This window comes from Mixophyes fleayi, chromosome 2 (assembly GCF_038048845.1).
Source record: "Mixophyes fleayi isolate aMixFle1 chromosome 2, aMixFle1.hap1, whole genome shotgun sequence".
Taxonomy (NCBI): domain Eukaryota; kingdom Metazoa; phylum Chordata; class Amphibia; order Anura; family Limnodynastidae; genus Mixophyes; species Mixophyes fleayi.
The window spans coordinates 190,215,450-190,229,570 of NC_134403.1; the positions used below are offsets into that span (position 1 = coordinate 190,215,450).

The window sequence follows — 14,121 nt, forward strand, 5'->3', positions numbered from 1 at the left end:
GCCCGGGGTTCTGCTAGGAGAATGACATGTGCCAGTATACACTGCCTGCCTGGAGCGACTCTTATGGGTGACTACCACTTTTATTTTCAGGCTGCTTTTTTTAAAAGTAAAAAAAAACAGTAAAGACAGAGGAAGTAAGACATTTGTGGTCTACAAATAGATAGTACCACATGCAAATAAAGAAACAGCGATTAATAAAAAGGCGGGTACCAGAGGAAAGGGTGAGAAGGCGGGTGGTTGTGTACTCGGCTCTGATGAATTAAAAGGAAATCAAAGAAAAGTGAACTATAGTGGTGTCATGTACGAACTGACTGCAGGCAGAGAAGGAAACATTCGAGAGACCGTTAGATAGAGAGAGTGATTCAGAGAAGACTGAGGTTTGGAGAGATCGCAGCAGTGACTGTGACTTCTCAGTGGAATAAGAGGGGGTGGTCTCTGCGTCTCTGTAATGAGGAGGGCTGGTAGAGGAGAGAACGCACACGGGACAGTGTGACATAGGGAAAGTGAGCGGGGATCTAATAGGAAAGAATAACATGTTGTGAGTGTTGATGTGGGCACCGGCTGGCAGCCTGCGAGCACTTAATACAAACTGGCACTAAGCCTCTTTGGACCATAGAGACGTAAACTTTTTACTGTAATGGCAGCACAACTTTCCTCGCCACATCCAATGCGAAATCCGATGACAGCTTCATCCAAAGCTTTCTCCTTTTTGTCCTAGCTAAACTTTTCCTGCTTTCAGACATCTTAAACGCAACTACCTCTACATACCTCAACTGGCAGATCTTCTCCGCTCACTAGGAGGACTGATCATCTGTCCTCACCCCTTGTGATGACCTGAGACCTCCTGTCCAGCATCCCCATTGGGACTATGGCAGTGGGGGCACAGCCCCAGGCAGACAATGGCCGGGTGCCTTCACTGTCCTTGGCCCCAATTTCTGGCCAAGACAGCGGTATGGAGTTCGTGGCCCTCACAGCTGTACAGACAGAGGGCGGCATCCCCAGACGTTTGGGACTACTGGGTACTCCGCTCCCGGGACCACCACGAAGCTCCGCGTCACACAAGAGATACCGGCGGCTACAGAACTATCTGTACAACGTGCTGGAGCGACCCCGAGGATGGGCCTTCATCTACCATGTCTTCATGTGAGTACGCCTTCATGGCACTTGGTGCTGCTGGCATAGGTGTGTTTACAGTTCACAATCTTGACTGTCAGCAATGTGTGTACAGTAATTGTAGCAGAACAGCATGTGCAGAGCCACCCAGCTGTTAGCGCTTTACAGATTTATTTTGAGTAATTATCTAGCCCTGATAGTGATACTGTACATACAGCTCATCTCTCTGTAGAAAACTTAACTACTGAATGTAATTTGTTATGAACAAAACAACATAATTGTAAGCCTTTAGGATCTCTTACTGTCTACCAATAATAAGAAAGCTAGAGCACTCTGTTAAAGAAATTATTTACAGGAATAGAGTTCCTTCAACAACCCCTTATGCTATTAAAGTATAGGGGTTAATAAAAAAAAATGTCACTTGTAGTTTTCCTGCTCTGTAAAATATATTAATAACTGGCTGTACAAGGGATATTTAAAATTGTTCTGAAATTCTTCCAGTCTTATACAGTCAAGTGGATTTACAATGTTACTAGGCACCTTATCACAGACAGGGGTGTTTAATATGGGATTCCTGATTTTTCTTGCTACTTGTTAATTTTTTACTTCTACTTATCTTAGGGGTCTACTTATGATTGGGGTGCGGTAACAATCGTTTTGCAGTGAAGTACCACCACTATTTACCATGCCAGGGCTGCTCTGGATGCCCCTGTGATAACCCCTTGCTCCATGAAGACTTTTTCCTCTTCACCGGCAGCCTAGCAGTGCTATACGCATGCGAGTCTAACATCCACACATGCGCATAATGCTTTGAATGGATAAGGATCCAGCGAAGCCAGAGTGGCTTCAGCTGGATCCCATGTTAAGTTCAATTAACCCCATCTTTACATGGCTTACTGTGCAGTGATAAGCTTTGCTTTTTGCAGCCCAATAAATTGCCTAATACTGCTGACCCATAGAGGTCTATGGGAACCATGGCAAGGGCTGCTAAATTGGTTAAGGTAGGAAGAATCTCTGATTTCTCTGGCGTTAACCCTTTGCTAAATAAGAAAAATTGGTGATAGAGCCTTTTACGCTGGCATTTTGGCTCTTCAATGCTTTTTAAATAAACCCCTAAATACCGAAGAGCTAATTACAAATATAATTGTTTTCAAACATATAGGGATGACAAAGTTACAGTAATCAAAACATAAATCCCAAAAGCTTCGTGGGATTAGTGAAACTGTAAGAAATGTGCTTGTGGGGATATTTGTATTTTGTGTACTCTGTAAAATATTCTACTGACCAATGGACGTATCTCACACATTATGTGGGTACTGAAGCCACCTCTGAAAGCAGATTTATGAACTCTCGCTATAACAATACATCAGTACATAGCAGGAGCATAAAAAATGGGGGATGTGTACTTATTGTATTTTAGTGATTCTCGACAGGTAATATAGAACAATGCTGTCCAAGTCTCCATGAAGAAGGCCATATTCTATTTAAAATTGTGAATACTATTAAAAATTGATGTCACCCTACAGAATTTATGTAGCTTGTGGGTCACATCTTTCAAATGTACTTCCTTGATATAGGTAGTGAGTATTGCTATACTAATTTGAAACCTACCCCTTTTTTGTTTTCACTGCTATAAAAATACACTCCTATTGCCACCCACTTATTGAGTAGTTGGTTCCTAGCTGTATGGAAATCTCATACTCACATGCAGACACTTTCACTTCCTGCTTTATAAGTACAGTTTAACTCTATGCTGCAGCGCTGCTGCCTTGAGGCCCAATGTAGATCAGCTATACGCCCTCCTCTTTTAATAACAAGCATGTCAATAAATGATATGAGTTGGGAAATGAGAGTTTATAAAACAGGCTATTCTGAAAGTCTTCCATTTCTAGGTTCTGGTAACATAAGTGTCCAACATCAGTTCAACCACAGCTACAGGGATCAGCTCTCCTTTTGTTGTTAAAACCTTAACAACAGTTGATCCATCTTGACGTAGAAGGGCAGATCCGCCAACTTTAAATTTGTTTTCATTCATATTATAATCAGGTTGTACAAAACGCAGCAGCCAGAATGTTAACTAACCAGCCCACATAACACCTGCTCTCCATTCCCTTCACTGGGGGCATGCCTGTAAGTTGGCAAATCAGTTTCAGGATTGGCATATTGACTTTCAATGCCCTACATCAGAGGCACTTAAACCCAGTCCTCAAGAGCTACCAACGGGTCATTCTTTTAGCTTTTCTGTCTGTAGAAACTGTTGGGATAATTACTGACCCAGCCAAATAGATCAGCTCACCTGCTTACGATTAAAGAAATCCTGAAAACATGAACTGTTGATAGCTCTTGAGGACTGAGATTAAGCACCTCTGCCCTACATAATCAGAGTATTAGGTGCTTGAAGCAAATTCTGATTCCCTAGATACCCATTCCTCACTTTCATCCACAGATGAAGGACTCCTAACAGTACCAATAATTTCCTATACTTCATTTGGCCCTGAGCTTTCAGCTTTACAGCTCCTCATTGGAACCCGCTGCCTCGCACAGTACATGAGGCCCCTACTATAGACATCTTTAAAAGCAAACTCAAGTGTGACAGGATGGACCGCCTATGCCCCCCTGTCTGTTGCTGCTGGGAATCGGCTGGGCTTACTTTGCCACCGTTCCCTTTCGTTATCCCAAATACACCCTCTTGCCGCAGTAGGAGGGGCTTACAAATGCTTCCACCACTGTACTACTTACTGGCATCCAGAACCGTGTTCCTTCTGGGTAACTGATGCTGCGATAGTACCCCGTTACTGGTGTACCTGGGCTGGTACTCCTGACCTCTTCCTATGGATCAGGGTTGCTGGCTTTGGATGGATCCCCCCTGGTCTATTATACTGGCCACAGCTGCTGGGTAGCGGGCAGAGTGGTTCCACTGGATGCTGGGTCCAAACCTCAGAAACAGCCAGGAACGGATTCGATTTTGGGTCTAATCTGTAGGTCACAGGAATAGAGAAGTTTCCAAGCAGGTCTTTGAAGCAAGTGATGTTTATTTGCTCACCCTGGTTGAAGGTACAAGGGAGCAGGTCAGATAGAACTAGAAGAACAAATTTCAATACAAGACAATGCTTTTTATACAGATTTGAACACAGCCTCTAAGGGTAAGCCAGCCCACTGAAGTCTGAGCTATTTTTAGAATCAGGATGCAATTTGTTTACTCAAACATGGATTTACATGCAATGCAAGCTAACAATATTTACACTTATCTGTGATATCCTAAAACTTGCTGTAATTTCCTGCATCTTATTTTGGACACAGGAAATCTAGCAGCAGTCTAATTAAACCTTTCTGTGCCTTCAGGTGCTAGACCCTCACACAGCAAAAGGTCTAATTAACATGAGGCTAACATGGGTCCTTTCTTCAGACAGTCGCAGAATACACATTCTCAAAGAAAGGTACAAAACCCCAAACAAGTCATTTCCCAACAACACGATACATAAAAGACCTCAGAAATCATGCATTTCCTCTAGCAAAGATAAAACAAACACATTTCTTCCCCTGGTCTCAGAAATAAAGATATCTATTTTACCAACACACCCTTAATATCAAAAATAAGTACATTTGCAATTATATAAATAAGCTCCCTGTGCTATTTCCTTTAAATAAATTTATACCATAAGTTATTTATAAGTGATCCAGTCACATCAAGACTTACCTGTTTACTCAAGCATTTAATTAATGCACATCTACTTTCAAAGCTCCCAATGCTTAGATCTCTTTTTTTGTATTTTGTTAATATCTTATATGTTTATTTTGTATCATTATTGTTATTATTCATTTTTATTTATAAGATGCCACAAAATGTCCACAGCGCTGTATAAATATGTAACACTACAATTCGGGTAACTCAAAACCCAGCTAATAAGAAAGGGTGAGTGAGGTATGTTCAGCACAAGCTGGAAACCTGTGCCCAAGAGTGTAAGCGCAGCCATCAGGTTAAGAGCCAATGAAAGGTGCATAGAAAAGCAGGAGTGGAGTCAGTGGGCAGAAAGCCCAAGAAGGAGGTAGGCAGAGTAGCTGGTGAGCAAAGTTAAAAGTGGAGGAGAGAGGGTCCTACTCAAAGGAGCTTACAATCTCAAGTGAAGACACATGGGTCGTGTAATGCTATCGGACAGAAACTTACGTTCTGCGAAGAGCCAAGGGGCCCAAAGTTGGTTAAAAACATGACCTCTATTGTGAAGATTATAGGTGATTTCCTCAATGGCTGCAACGTGCCAAATCTTCTTTTTAAGGGCAGGTAGAGAAGGGGAAAGGGGGGGGGGGTTCCAGTTCAAGGCTATGAGGGACTTGGAGGCTGCCAGTATGTGCGCAGTCAGTTTCCTGGAGAATTTGTCAAGATCTTGGGGAGGATAACAGATATTTAGTCACGGTTGCCTCGAAAGTATATTTAAGAAGACGTGGGCCGAGTCCCAGAAGGGGGCATTAACCAGACAGGTCCAATAAATATGGAGCTTAGTGCCCCCGTGGCCACAGCCCCGCCAGCAATCCGGAGAGCAGAAGGGAAACATTCTATGGAGCTGGGTGGGAGTATAATACCAGCGATAATAGATTTTGTAGGAAATGTCGTTAATTTTAGCTGATATTGAGCTCTTGGCTATTCCCAGTCTCATGTCCTCCCATGCTACATTGTCTTGGGGGGGGGGGGGCAAGATCAATTGGTGGGTTTTTAATACCCATTTGAAGCTGCACAGGCTACAGGATGTTCTGATAGAACGAGGGAGATCATTCCAATAAAGGGGGGCAGCATGTTTCATATGTATTATGCAAATGTAAAGTGCCTACTGGGTGAAACTTGTCATATAAATAAAATTATTATTATTATTACTTGTTCATACTTGTCAGCACACAGTGAACCATGGCAAAGTATAGAGAATGGTAAAAGTTATGTGGAGTGGACAATGAGCTGCAACAATGAAAGTTGAAATGAGCACACTGGGCATAACATAGCGTACTTGGACAACACAAAGATATTAGCTTGCCTTATGTGAGAAGAAAATAAATATCTGATGTGTTATAGTGAAAAGAATGTATATATTAGACCATACTTGCCAACTCTCCCGGAATGTCCGGGAGACTCCCGAAATCCGGGTAGGTCTCCCGGACTCCCGGGAGAGCAGGCAAATATCCAGCAAATGGGATCTTCCTGTCAAAATGACTTGGGATCTGCTTGGGATCTCCCGGAAAGAAGTTCCAAAAGGTTGGCAGGTATGTATTAGACTATAAATGTAAATGTTTACGATGTGCACTACTGTAAAAGGATATTATTAGTGCTTATGGTATAGTGAAAGATGAAATAATTATTAGCTTTATTGCTATAAACTAATTCCTGTACATATGGGACACCATTTTCCATAATGTACAGCCCAGTGTCCTGCACATGCAATACATTTCCATGCCTACCACATACAGTCCAAGTTTCCACTATCTATAGTTACATAGCTAACATAATAGCACTTGGCCAGTGAGGTCCAGATGCATCATGCCACCATACAACAGCAGTAAGGTTGTACCAATAATAAGACAAACTGACAGCTGTCTCAGGCAGTGTTTTGGAGGAGCAATATTAAGGGAATTATTGCAACAATTCCTATTTCCTCAATTCAAAATTCTACATTAGTGTGTTGGCAGATTGAATAACACTTGAACAATTTTTATCCTTGGAAAGTGCACACAACTCATATCTGGACACGTTCATGGTAATTTTGATAAAAACAATGAGAGGGGCTTAATTTAAATTGTCACCTCAGTCAGCAGAATGCAGCATGCTACTTAGTCACATCATGCCCCACTAACTAAATACCTATAATAGAATATACCAATATAAATACTAAATACATAAATACCCCACTGCACATAGCTAGGAGTTGCAAGTCCTTACTGTGTTCAGCTCAGATAACTACTTAGCTAATTTTGCCTATTTATAAAGAATCAAATTGTTTTTCAGTAGAAGCTATGTAAATTGTGAAAAAAATATTGCAGGAAATAGAATACTGCAATCTAGCATAAAGTGACTTTTCAACAGTCTCACAGGGCAATTTTACTTTATGCACCTAAATAAAAAATACATAGCCTGCCTTGTAGAGAAACAATTGATGAGTTAAGCTAATAAGTTAACTGTGATGTTAATTTTAAATGAAAATGATCCTATCAGCACTCTTATCCGTATTATATATAGAATTATTCAAAATAAGTAATGGTTTGTGTCTGGTCTGAGACGTGGAACTTTTTCCAAAAAGTAGTTTAAAGGGTGCATGAATGGCTTTGTAAATACCAGATCTTATTCCTATTTATTTCCTCTTTCATGTGTTCAAAGGTGTACTGCCTCTCCATCCTATGCTGTCACCCACGCAGAGCATATAAGATACATTCCATCCTCATACTGCCATGGCTTTAAATGTTCTATCAATGTAAATGGTTTAAACTTTCCTAACAAGCACTCTGTTGTCTTGAGGGTCTGTAGGAGAGAACAGACATAGTCTTTGTGCTGGAAACGCATTCTCACACCTTGCTCAGGGGCAAGCAATTTTCCCAATTCTTCTTTTCCTCTGCAAATTGCAAAAGGAGAAGCATAGCGACTTTAATTCACATAAATGTCATTTCCCGTTTACTTCACACTATAGCTGACGCAGATGGACGTTACCTTATTCATAGACACCCTCTGGTCTAAAGCAGTTACATTTGAGTCAGCCAGGGCACCCAATCAGGTCCAAGTTACATTTCATACTTTCCAAAAGTATTTAATCTCATCAGACAAGTTGAATTGGGCAGCACGATGGCGTAGTGGTTAGCACTTCTGCCTCATGACCATGGCCTTATCTGTATGGAGTTTGTATGTTCTCCCTGTGTTTACGTGGGTTTCCTCCGGGTGCTCCGGTTTCCTTCCACACTCCAAAAACATACTAGTAGGTTAATTGGCTTCTATCAAAATTGACCCTAGTCTCTCTGTCTCTCTGTCTGGGTTAGGAAATTTAGACTAAGCTCCAATGGGGCTGTTTGTCTCAGCTTCAATCACACAAAAAAACGATGCTGCAGGAATATTGCCCTTCTTCTGAATAGACCACTCTGGAGTTTTTTGCCCCTTGATTTCCTGAAGCATTCACCACGTCAATTTGGCTGGCATCTATACAACTTAATCTGGAGCCCAGGAGATCAGAGACTATTCATCCATTAACTTAGACATTAACTCAACAGACATTGCTATCAGAATAACACGGGAAGCCTTTGAAAGCAACTATTAGAGGTTCTCTAATGAGTGCAAACTCTGCACTAAAATTATAGCCCCAAAATTGACTTACCTTTTTAGCGCCATCCTTGAAGGGCGACAGCCTTCGACTCCATTACCACTAAAGCCAACAATGGTTGTCATTCCTAAACCAGGACGTGACCCAACTTTATACAACAATTACAGGCCCATCTCTCTGCTAAATGTTGATTTTAAAAATATTTCAACAATCTACCAATAAACATTTTGAAAACAAAACACTTATGCTACAATTTTAGCCACCCACTTAATCGTTTTTTTCTCCACCTGGACCAGTTGGGGTTTATCCCAGACCGCCAGGCATCAAACAACACAAGATGCACAATTGAGCTTATCCACAATATCCTCATCCAGAAGCGCCACTTCTTTTGGACAAAAAAGCCGTTGCTCATATTTTATGGCAATTTTTGTTATGTTCTTTATCTTTAATAAGTTTTTAGGGAACATTTTTAACAGCAGTAGCAGCCCTGTATTAAAATCACTCTGCAATAACCCTGCATTCTCACTAGGGCAATGCCACTCTCGTTTTCAATCCAGGCACATGAGGGGTATCAAGTTGATCAGAGATATATTTGAGTCTGGTCATTATATTCCACTGACGTCCCTAAAAGAAAAGTTTGATTTCCCGTCAGTCAGCCCTTTTGCTTACCTTCAGGTAAAACATTAGATCCCCTTCAGAGCGGTATTATTTCTAACGTATATAACCTCCATGTCACCTCCAAACAGACCAACTGCCCAGCTCATGAACTTAAGTGGGAAGCCGATGTGGGCAGGCCACCAGATGAAGACACCTGTTCAACAATCAGAAAGTGGTTCTCGAGGACCTCTATCTCCTCTCTTGTGAAAGAAAATGCTTATAAAATCTATTTTAGTTTGTACCTTGTCATGACTAGGTTAATTACAATATACGGGACCGCATCTGATCTATGTTGGCGGGGATGTGGCGAATGGAGATCATTCCTTCACATCTGGTGTTCCTGCCCAAAGATTGCTCTGTTTTGTGATGATGTGGCTGCTCTACTCAGTGAAGTTACACAGATTGAGATCACTAAATGGCCCTGGTCCTTCCTTTTGGGTTCTCCACTAGAGACTCTTGATAAGCATGCAGAGAACCTGTCCATACAAATCCTTAACGCAGTCAGATGCCTAGTGGCTAAGAACTGGAAAAAATCAGACACCCCATCTAGACAATACCTCATAAATAAAATTTGGTTCTTGGCATCAATGGAAAAAATCTTGGCATACCTGAACAATAAATCCCACAAATTCTCCCAAATCTGGTGCAATTGGTTTATATATAATCGTCCCTCCAGTTCACATAACACCAGGACTCATCCTCAGGACGCTTCATCCCCATTCTTATGACCTGTACATTTGATATTATATGTTGATTCTGTGTTCCTCAAATAGAGGAACATTGGCTGCCGGGAGTCCCATGTCTGGTCTCGGTCTACCCCCCCCACTTACTTCTCTTTCCCTCCCTTCTTCATTACACTACAGAAAATAGACCTCACACTTCAACATATCATTCAATGGTTTTGTATTTCATTACCTTGATACAGTTCAGGCCATCTAATTGAGCGTGTACTTTATTTGTCTTCTTGTTACCTTTTTTGTACGTTCTTGTATGTAAAGGCTTGGTCTGACACTCAGCCCCTTCCAGACGTATACACTGTCACCTATTTTGGCCTACTTTTGGCTATCTATGCTGTATGTATTCATTGTGTGTTGGTACTTTATAAATAAAGTTATTAAAAAAAATCACTCTGCAATAATTTTAGCAAATGTTGTTTTATCCTCTCCTTTTGTAATATTCTATGGCATGAGTCAAGGCGACCCTCTCTAACCTTTTTGCAGCAGTTAAAGAACCCCTTGCCATAAAAAATTGTGTGAACCCTGGCATTTCTGGTATGAATTCTGGCTACTCGGAACACAAAATCTCCCTGTGTTTTGATGATGTTCTGCTCACAGTTGCTAATCCCTAATCGTGACTCTTAAATCTCTGGAATAAGTTAAACTTTCTGCTTCACTTTCAGGCAATAAAGTCAATTCTGAAAAAATTGATTTGCTTGATTTTTACATGCTGAAAGACATAAAATCCAGTCTAAAACAAAATTATTTTTTTAACTGGCAATCTCGCAAGCTTGGGATAAACATAATGAAACACTGTCATCAGCCTTATCAAACATTTTAATTTGGAGGGGGCTCCTGATTTCCTGGATTGGTAGAATCAACTCTATAAAAATGAATGTGCTACATAGATTCCTTTACTTATTTCAGACGCTAGTTCAAGTCCCTCCAAGTTTTTTCAACATTACGCTTTACAATTTATCTGGAAGTGTATACGTCCTTGGATAAATCTACGTTGACTACAACGGCCTTCCCAGGATGGAGATCTGGGAATCCCATACTTTAAAAGATACTATTTATGTACAATTTAACACACTTCCTTCAGTCAAGGTGTATACAATTATAGTAGCAGAGACTATCAAAGTTCCAATATTCTCATTTCTCTTCTAACTCCCAAGACATCATTGACCTCCCAGTCTAAAATTACATTCAGTGCTCTTTTTTCCACTATCAATCTGGTATTATGCTTCCAAGAGTTATGCCTTGGTTCCCATCCCTTCTCCAATTATTAAACTTTGGAGTAATCCCAGCTTTCTTTCAGGTTGCGGGACACATTCCTTCTGTGCCTTGCAGGCAGGTAGCTTGCAATCTTTAAATGACCTAGAATGAGCTTGTCCCATCTCTCAATTTTGGGAGCTCTAAAAAGAATACTCTAAAAAGAATACTGAATTCAACTTGGCTCCTTTCCAGCAGTATTCAGGAGCTTATGGCTCACCTACCACATGGTGTATAAAACATTTTCTTTTTTTTAAAAAACTTCTCTAAGTCGTTCTGTATAATCTGGGAACCCTGGGCAACCCATCATAACTTCAGTTTACCATTCACATCATAATAACATGCTCATGCTTACTTTTGCTTGTTTTCATGGGGAGGGGGTCCCATATGGACCATATACCTTCCCCTTAGCCCACATTATAACAATTACTGTTTTTATTCTGTTCTCCTTATCCCTTTACGACACTTATGGGCAACCTGATAAACTTCAAGGGCTGCATGTTATGGACCTCTAACATTCGGAAAGGCCGCACATTACCCTTAATCTCAGTAATAACATAAACAATACATGTATTCATTACCCATCACTGCTTTACGACCTCTTCCCCCCAATTCCCATCTTAACAACCAAAAAATGGTCTACTCCTTATCGTCTATTCTTAATTCACATGATTTATATTGTCAGATTTGTGATTAGCAAATATTTGTATCGTCTCTGTGTTTGTATTGCTTCCTGGCTTATGCATAATATTGTGTCTATTTTCAACTAAAATGTTTTAAAAACTAAAACGCCCTTTAATGCCCAACCACTCTAGATGTATGGTCAGGAAAATTTTGTGGCTCAATATGGCAGACTCACACTTCAAATTGCAACATCAGTCATGAAGCCAAGCTGTCATTGACAAGCCAGGGAGCCAAACATGATACATTATTAACAGCTCTTGGCAACACAAGCACAGCTCTAAGTGCTGAATTGATGAAGCAAAAGGTGTTTTGACGGCCACTACTTGCCTGCTCTCTGTCAAATGATTGGTCTATTTTGGACCAAGGCATAACCCTAGTGACATCATTTCTAGCCACAATGATTACATGCTTGCAGGAACAAGGTCCTTCCAGCCTCCACATTCCTATAGTGTTTCAACCTGAAAGTAGACAAAATGGCCTTCTGCACAAGCCATAAATATGGTGGTTGCCACTATGTGCTGCTTCATCGTGTCTATATCAATACGCATATATTGGAAATTGTGTCCACCACATCATCATATAGCTCTGTTCAACATCTCCTTATGGATAGGAGACATTGACCAACTAGCAAAAACTAGAAAATACAACAAGTAACTACCAATAAAATATTTCCTTTTCCTTCTATATAGCGCTGTCCTGTATCTGTGTCTCACTCTGTTTATATGGTAGATACACTCTGGTCCTCATAAATTGATGTTCTGTCAGGGTATACATAGGGATTACGCTAACTATGTGAGGGTAATATTTATTATAATGAGAAAGCCAGTAGCTTTGACAGTGGGGCGAAATACACTGTGCAAGAATAATAGTGCAATGGAAATTGTTGGACTCATCTTGGCGAGAAGCCAAAGTACTTTTTATATTTCTTATAGTGAGATAATCTGCATTAGAATCAGTTTAAAAGTCACATGTTAAAGGTTCTGCAGTGTTAATACTGGAAGCATACTTCCTCTATAGAAATATAGCAGTAAAAGTAGTAGTTTGAAAAATGGTTATAAATGTTATCAAACACCATTTTTAATAATATACTCCTTGCACCCATATATCAAAATTGCATGGGTCTGATACCCCATGAATTGCAATCAGCCAATTGTCCTGCCACCAATGGAGGGGAGTTTTGAAGTTAGTTCTTCCAATAGAAGTGTTAAGAGCACTCATTGGTCAGTTCTCTGAACATCATAAGCTAAAGGATCTTCATAATTAGTGGTGTCCAAGACATTGGAGGGAGGGAAAATGGAAAAAATTGTGTCTGGGGAGACATCTCTAAGATATTCTTGCGGAAGGATTAGAAACCGAATACATTTATCAGCATGATAGAATCTACTGGAATCTGACTTTCCAACCAAGAAATCATGGGGGTTCTAAAAGTGGTGATGATCCCACTATCAAAGTGCTGCCTATTGTGTTTTTTATAGGAGAACTGTTATTGTTCTTTCTTTTCATGATCTCTGAGTGAGCATATCATCTCTTTAGAATGACACAGTTTCCTGGTAGGAAAGTTGTGTCATTATTAACCACCTTAAAGTATACCTGTCATCTACACACAACTGCACATTAAACGAGTACCTGAAAAGACAACATATAACTAAGTATATGTTAAAGTTACAGTGTTTTACAGCTGTATATATATTCTGCTTAATTAATCTTTTTTTACACGCTTCATTAAGTTAGTCATCTTCTGGGCAGATAGAAACTGTAGGAAGTCTGACAGCATTACCTCTGAGTAATCACATGAGATTTAGAGTTGGATGTACGCAGAACAAGAGTTACACAAAAAAGCGCACTTTATTTGTATATGCAGTCGGACGTATCTCAACATGTGTCTCAACTCATCAACAGTAGCACTTATGCGAGATGTACATGTGTTTACTTACGCCTAATGATAGCATAAAGATATGGTTTGATGGGATTAGTAGTGATTGCAAAAATAATGCATTAGCCTATTTGCATAAAACATAAGAAAGTAAAAAGTGTCATATACACAAAAGAGAACCTTCACAGTTATCAATAAAACCAAAAGTTACATTTACCATATAAAATATAATTAAATACAAACATTTCCACATCTGTTGTTTACCCCTATAAATAGCCAATCGGAATCATCTTTTTTGCAGTAGTCCGAATGAATCTGACAAATCAGGCAGCAGCAGTCTGCTAAGATGACACTTTATTCATTTTCGCCTATAAGCTCCGCAGGACAGTGCCAGTGTGGCAGCGAATAGAAGGGCAGCTGATTCCTTCTGATTTGTTGCCAGACTGATATCACTGTCACAGTCTCTAACCAAGGACCTACAGTGAAACCCGACAAGACAAATACAAGGATACCCCGGACTCTG

At 40.3% G+C, this 14,121-nt stretch overlaps 1 protein-coding gene across 3 annotated transcripts in view; it reads left to right on the forward strand.

Annotated features, from left to right (window-relative positions):
- The first annotated feature begins 257 nt into the window (after nt 1-257).
- Nucleotides 258-14,121, forward strand: part of KCNQ4 (potassium voltage-gated channel subfamily Q member 4) — a 146,845-nt gene continuing 132,981 nt past the window's right edge. For 2 of the 3 annotated variants that reach the window (XM_075195166.1, XM_075195168.1), the window contains exon 1: nt 258-1,143. In XM_075195166.1, the coding sequence (XP_075051267.1) occupies nt 869-1,143 (275 nt within the window). In that variant the 5' untranslated portion in view covers nt 258-868. The remainder of the gene's footprint in view (nt 1,144-14,121) is intronic. The other variant, XM_075195167.1, reaches the window with a different exon arrangement.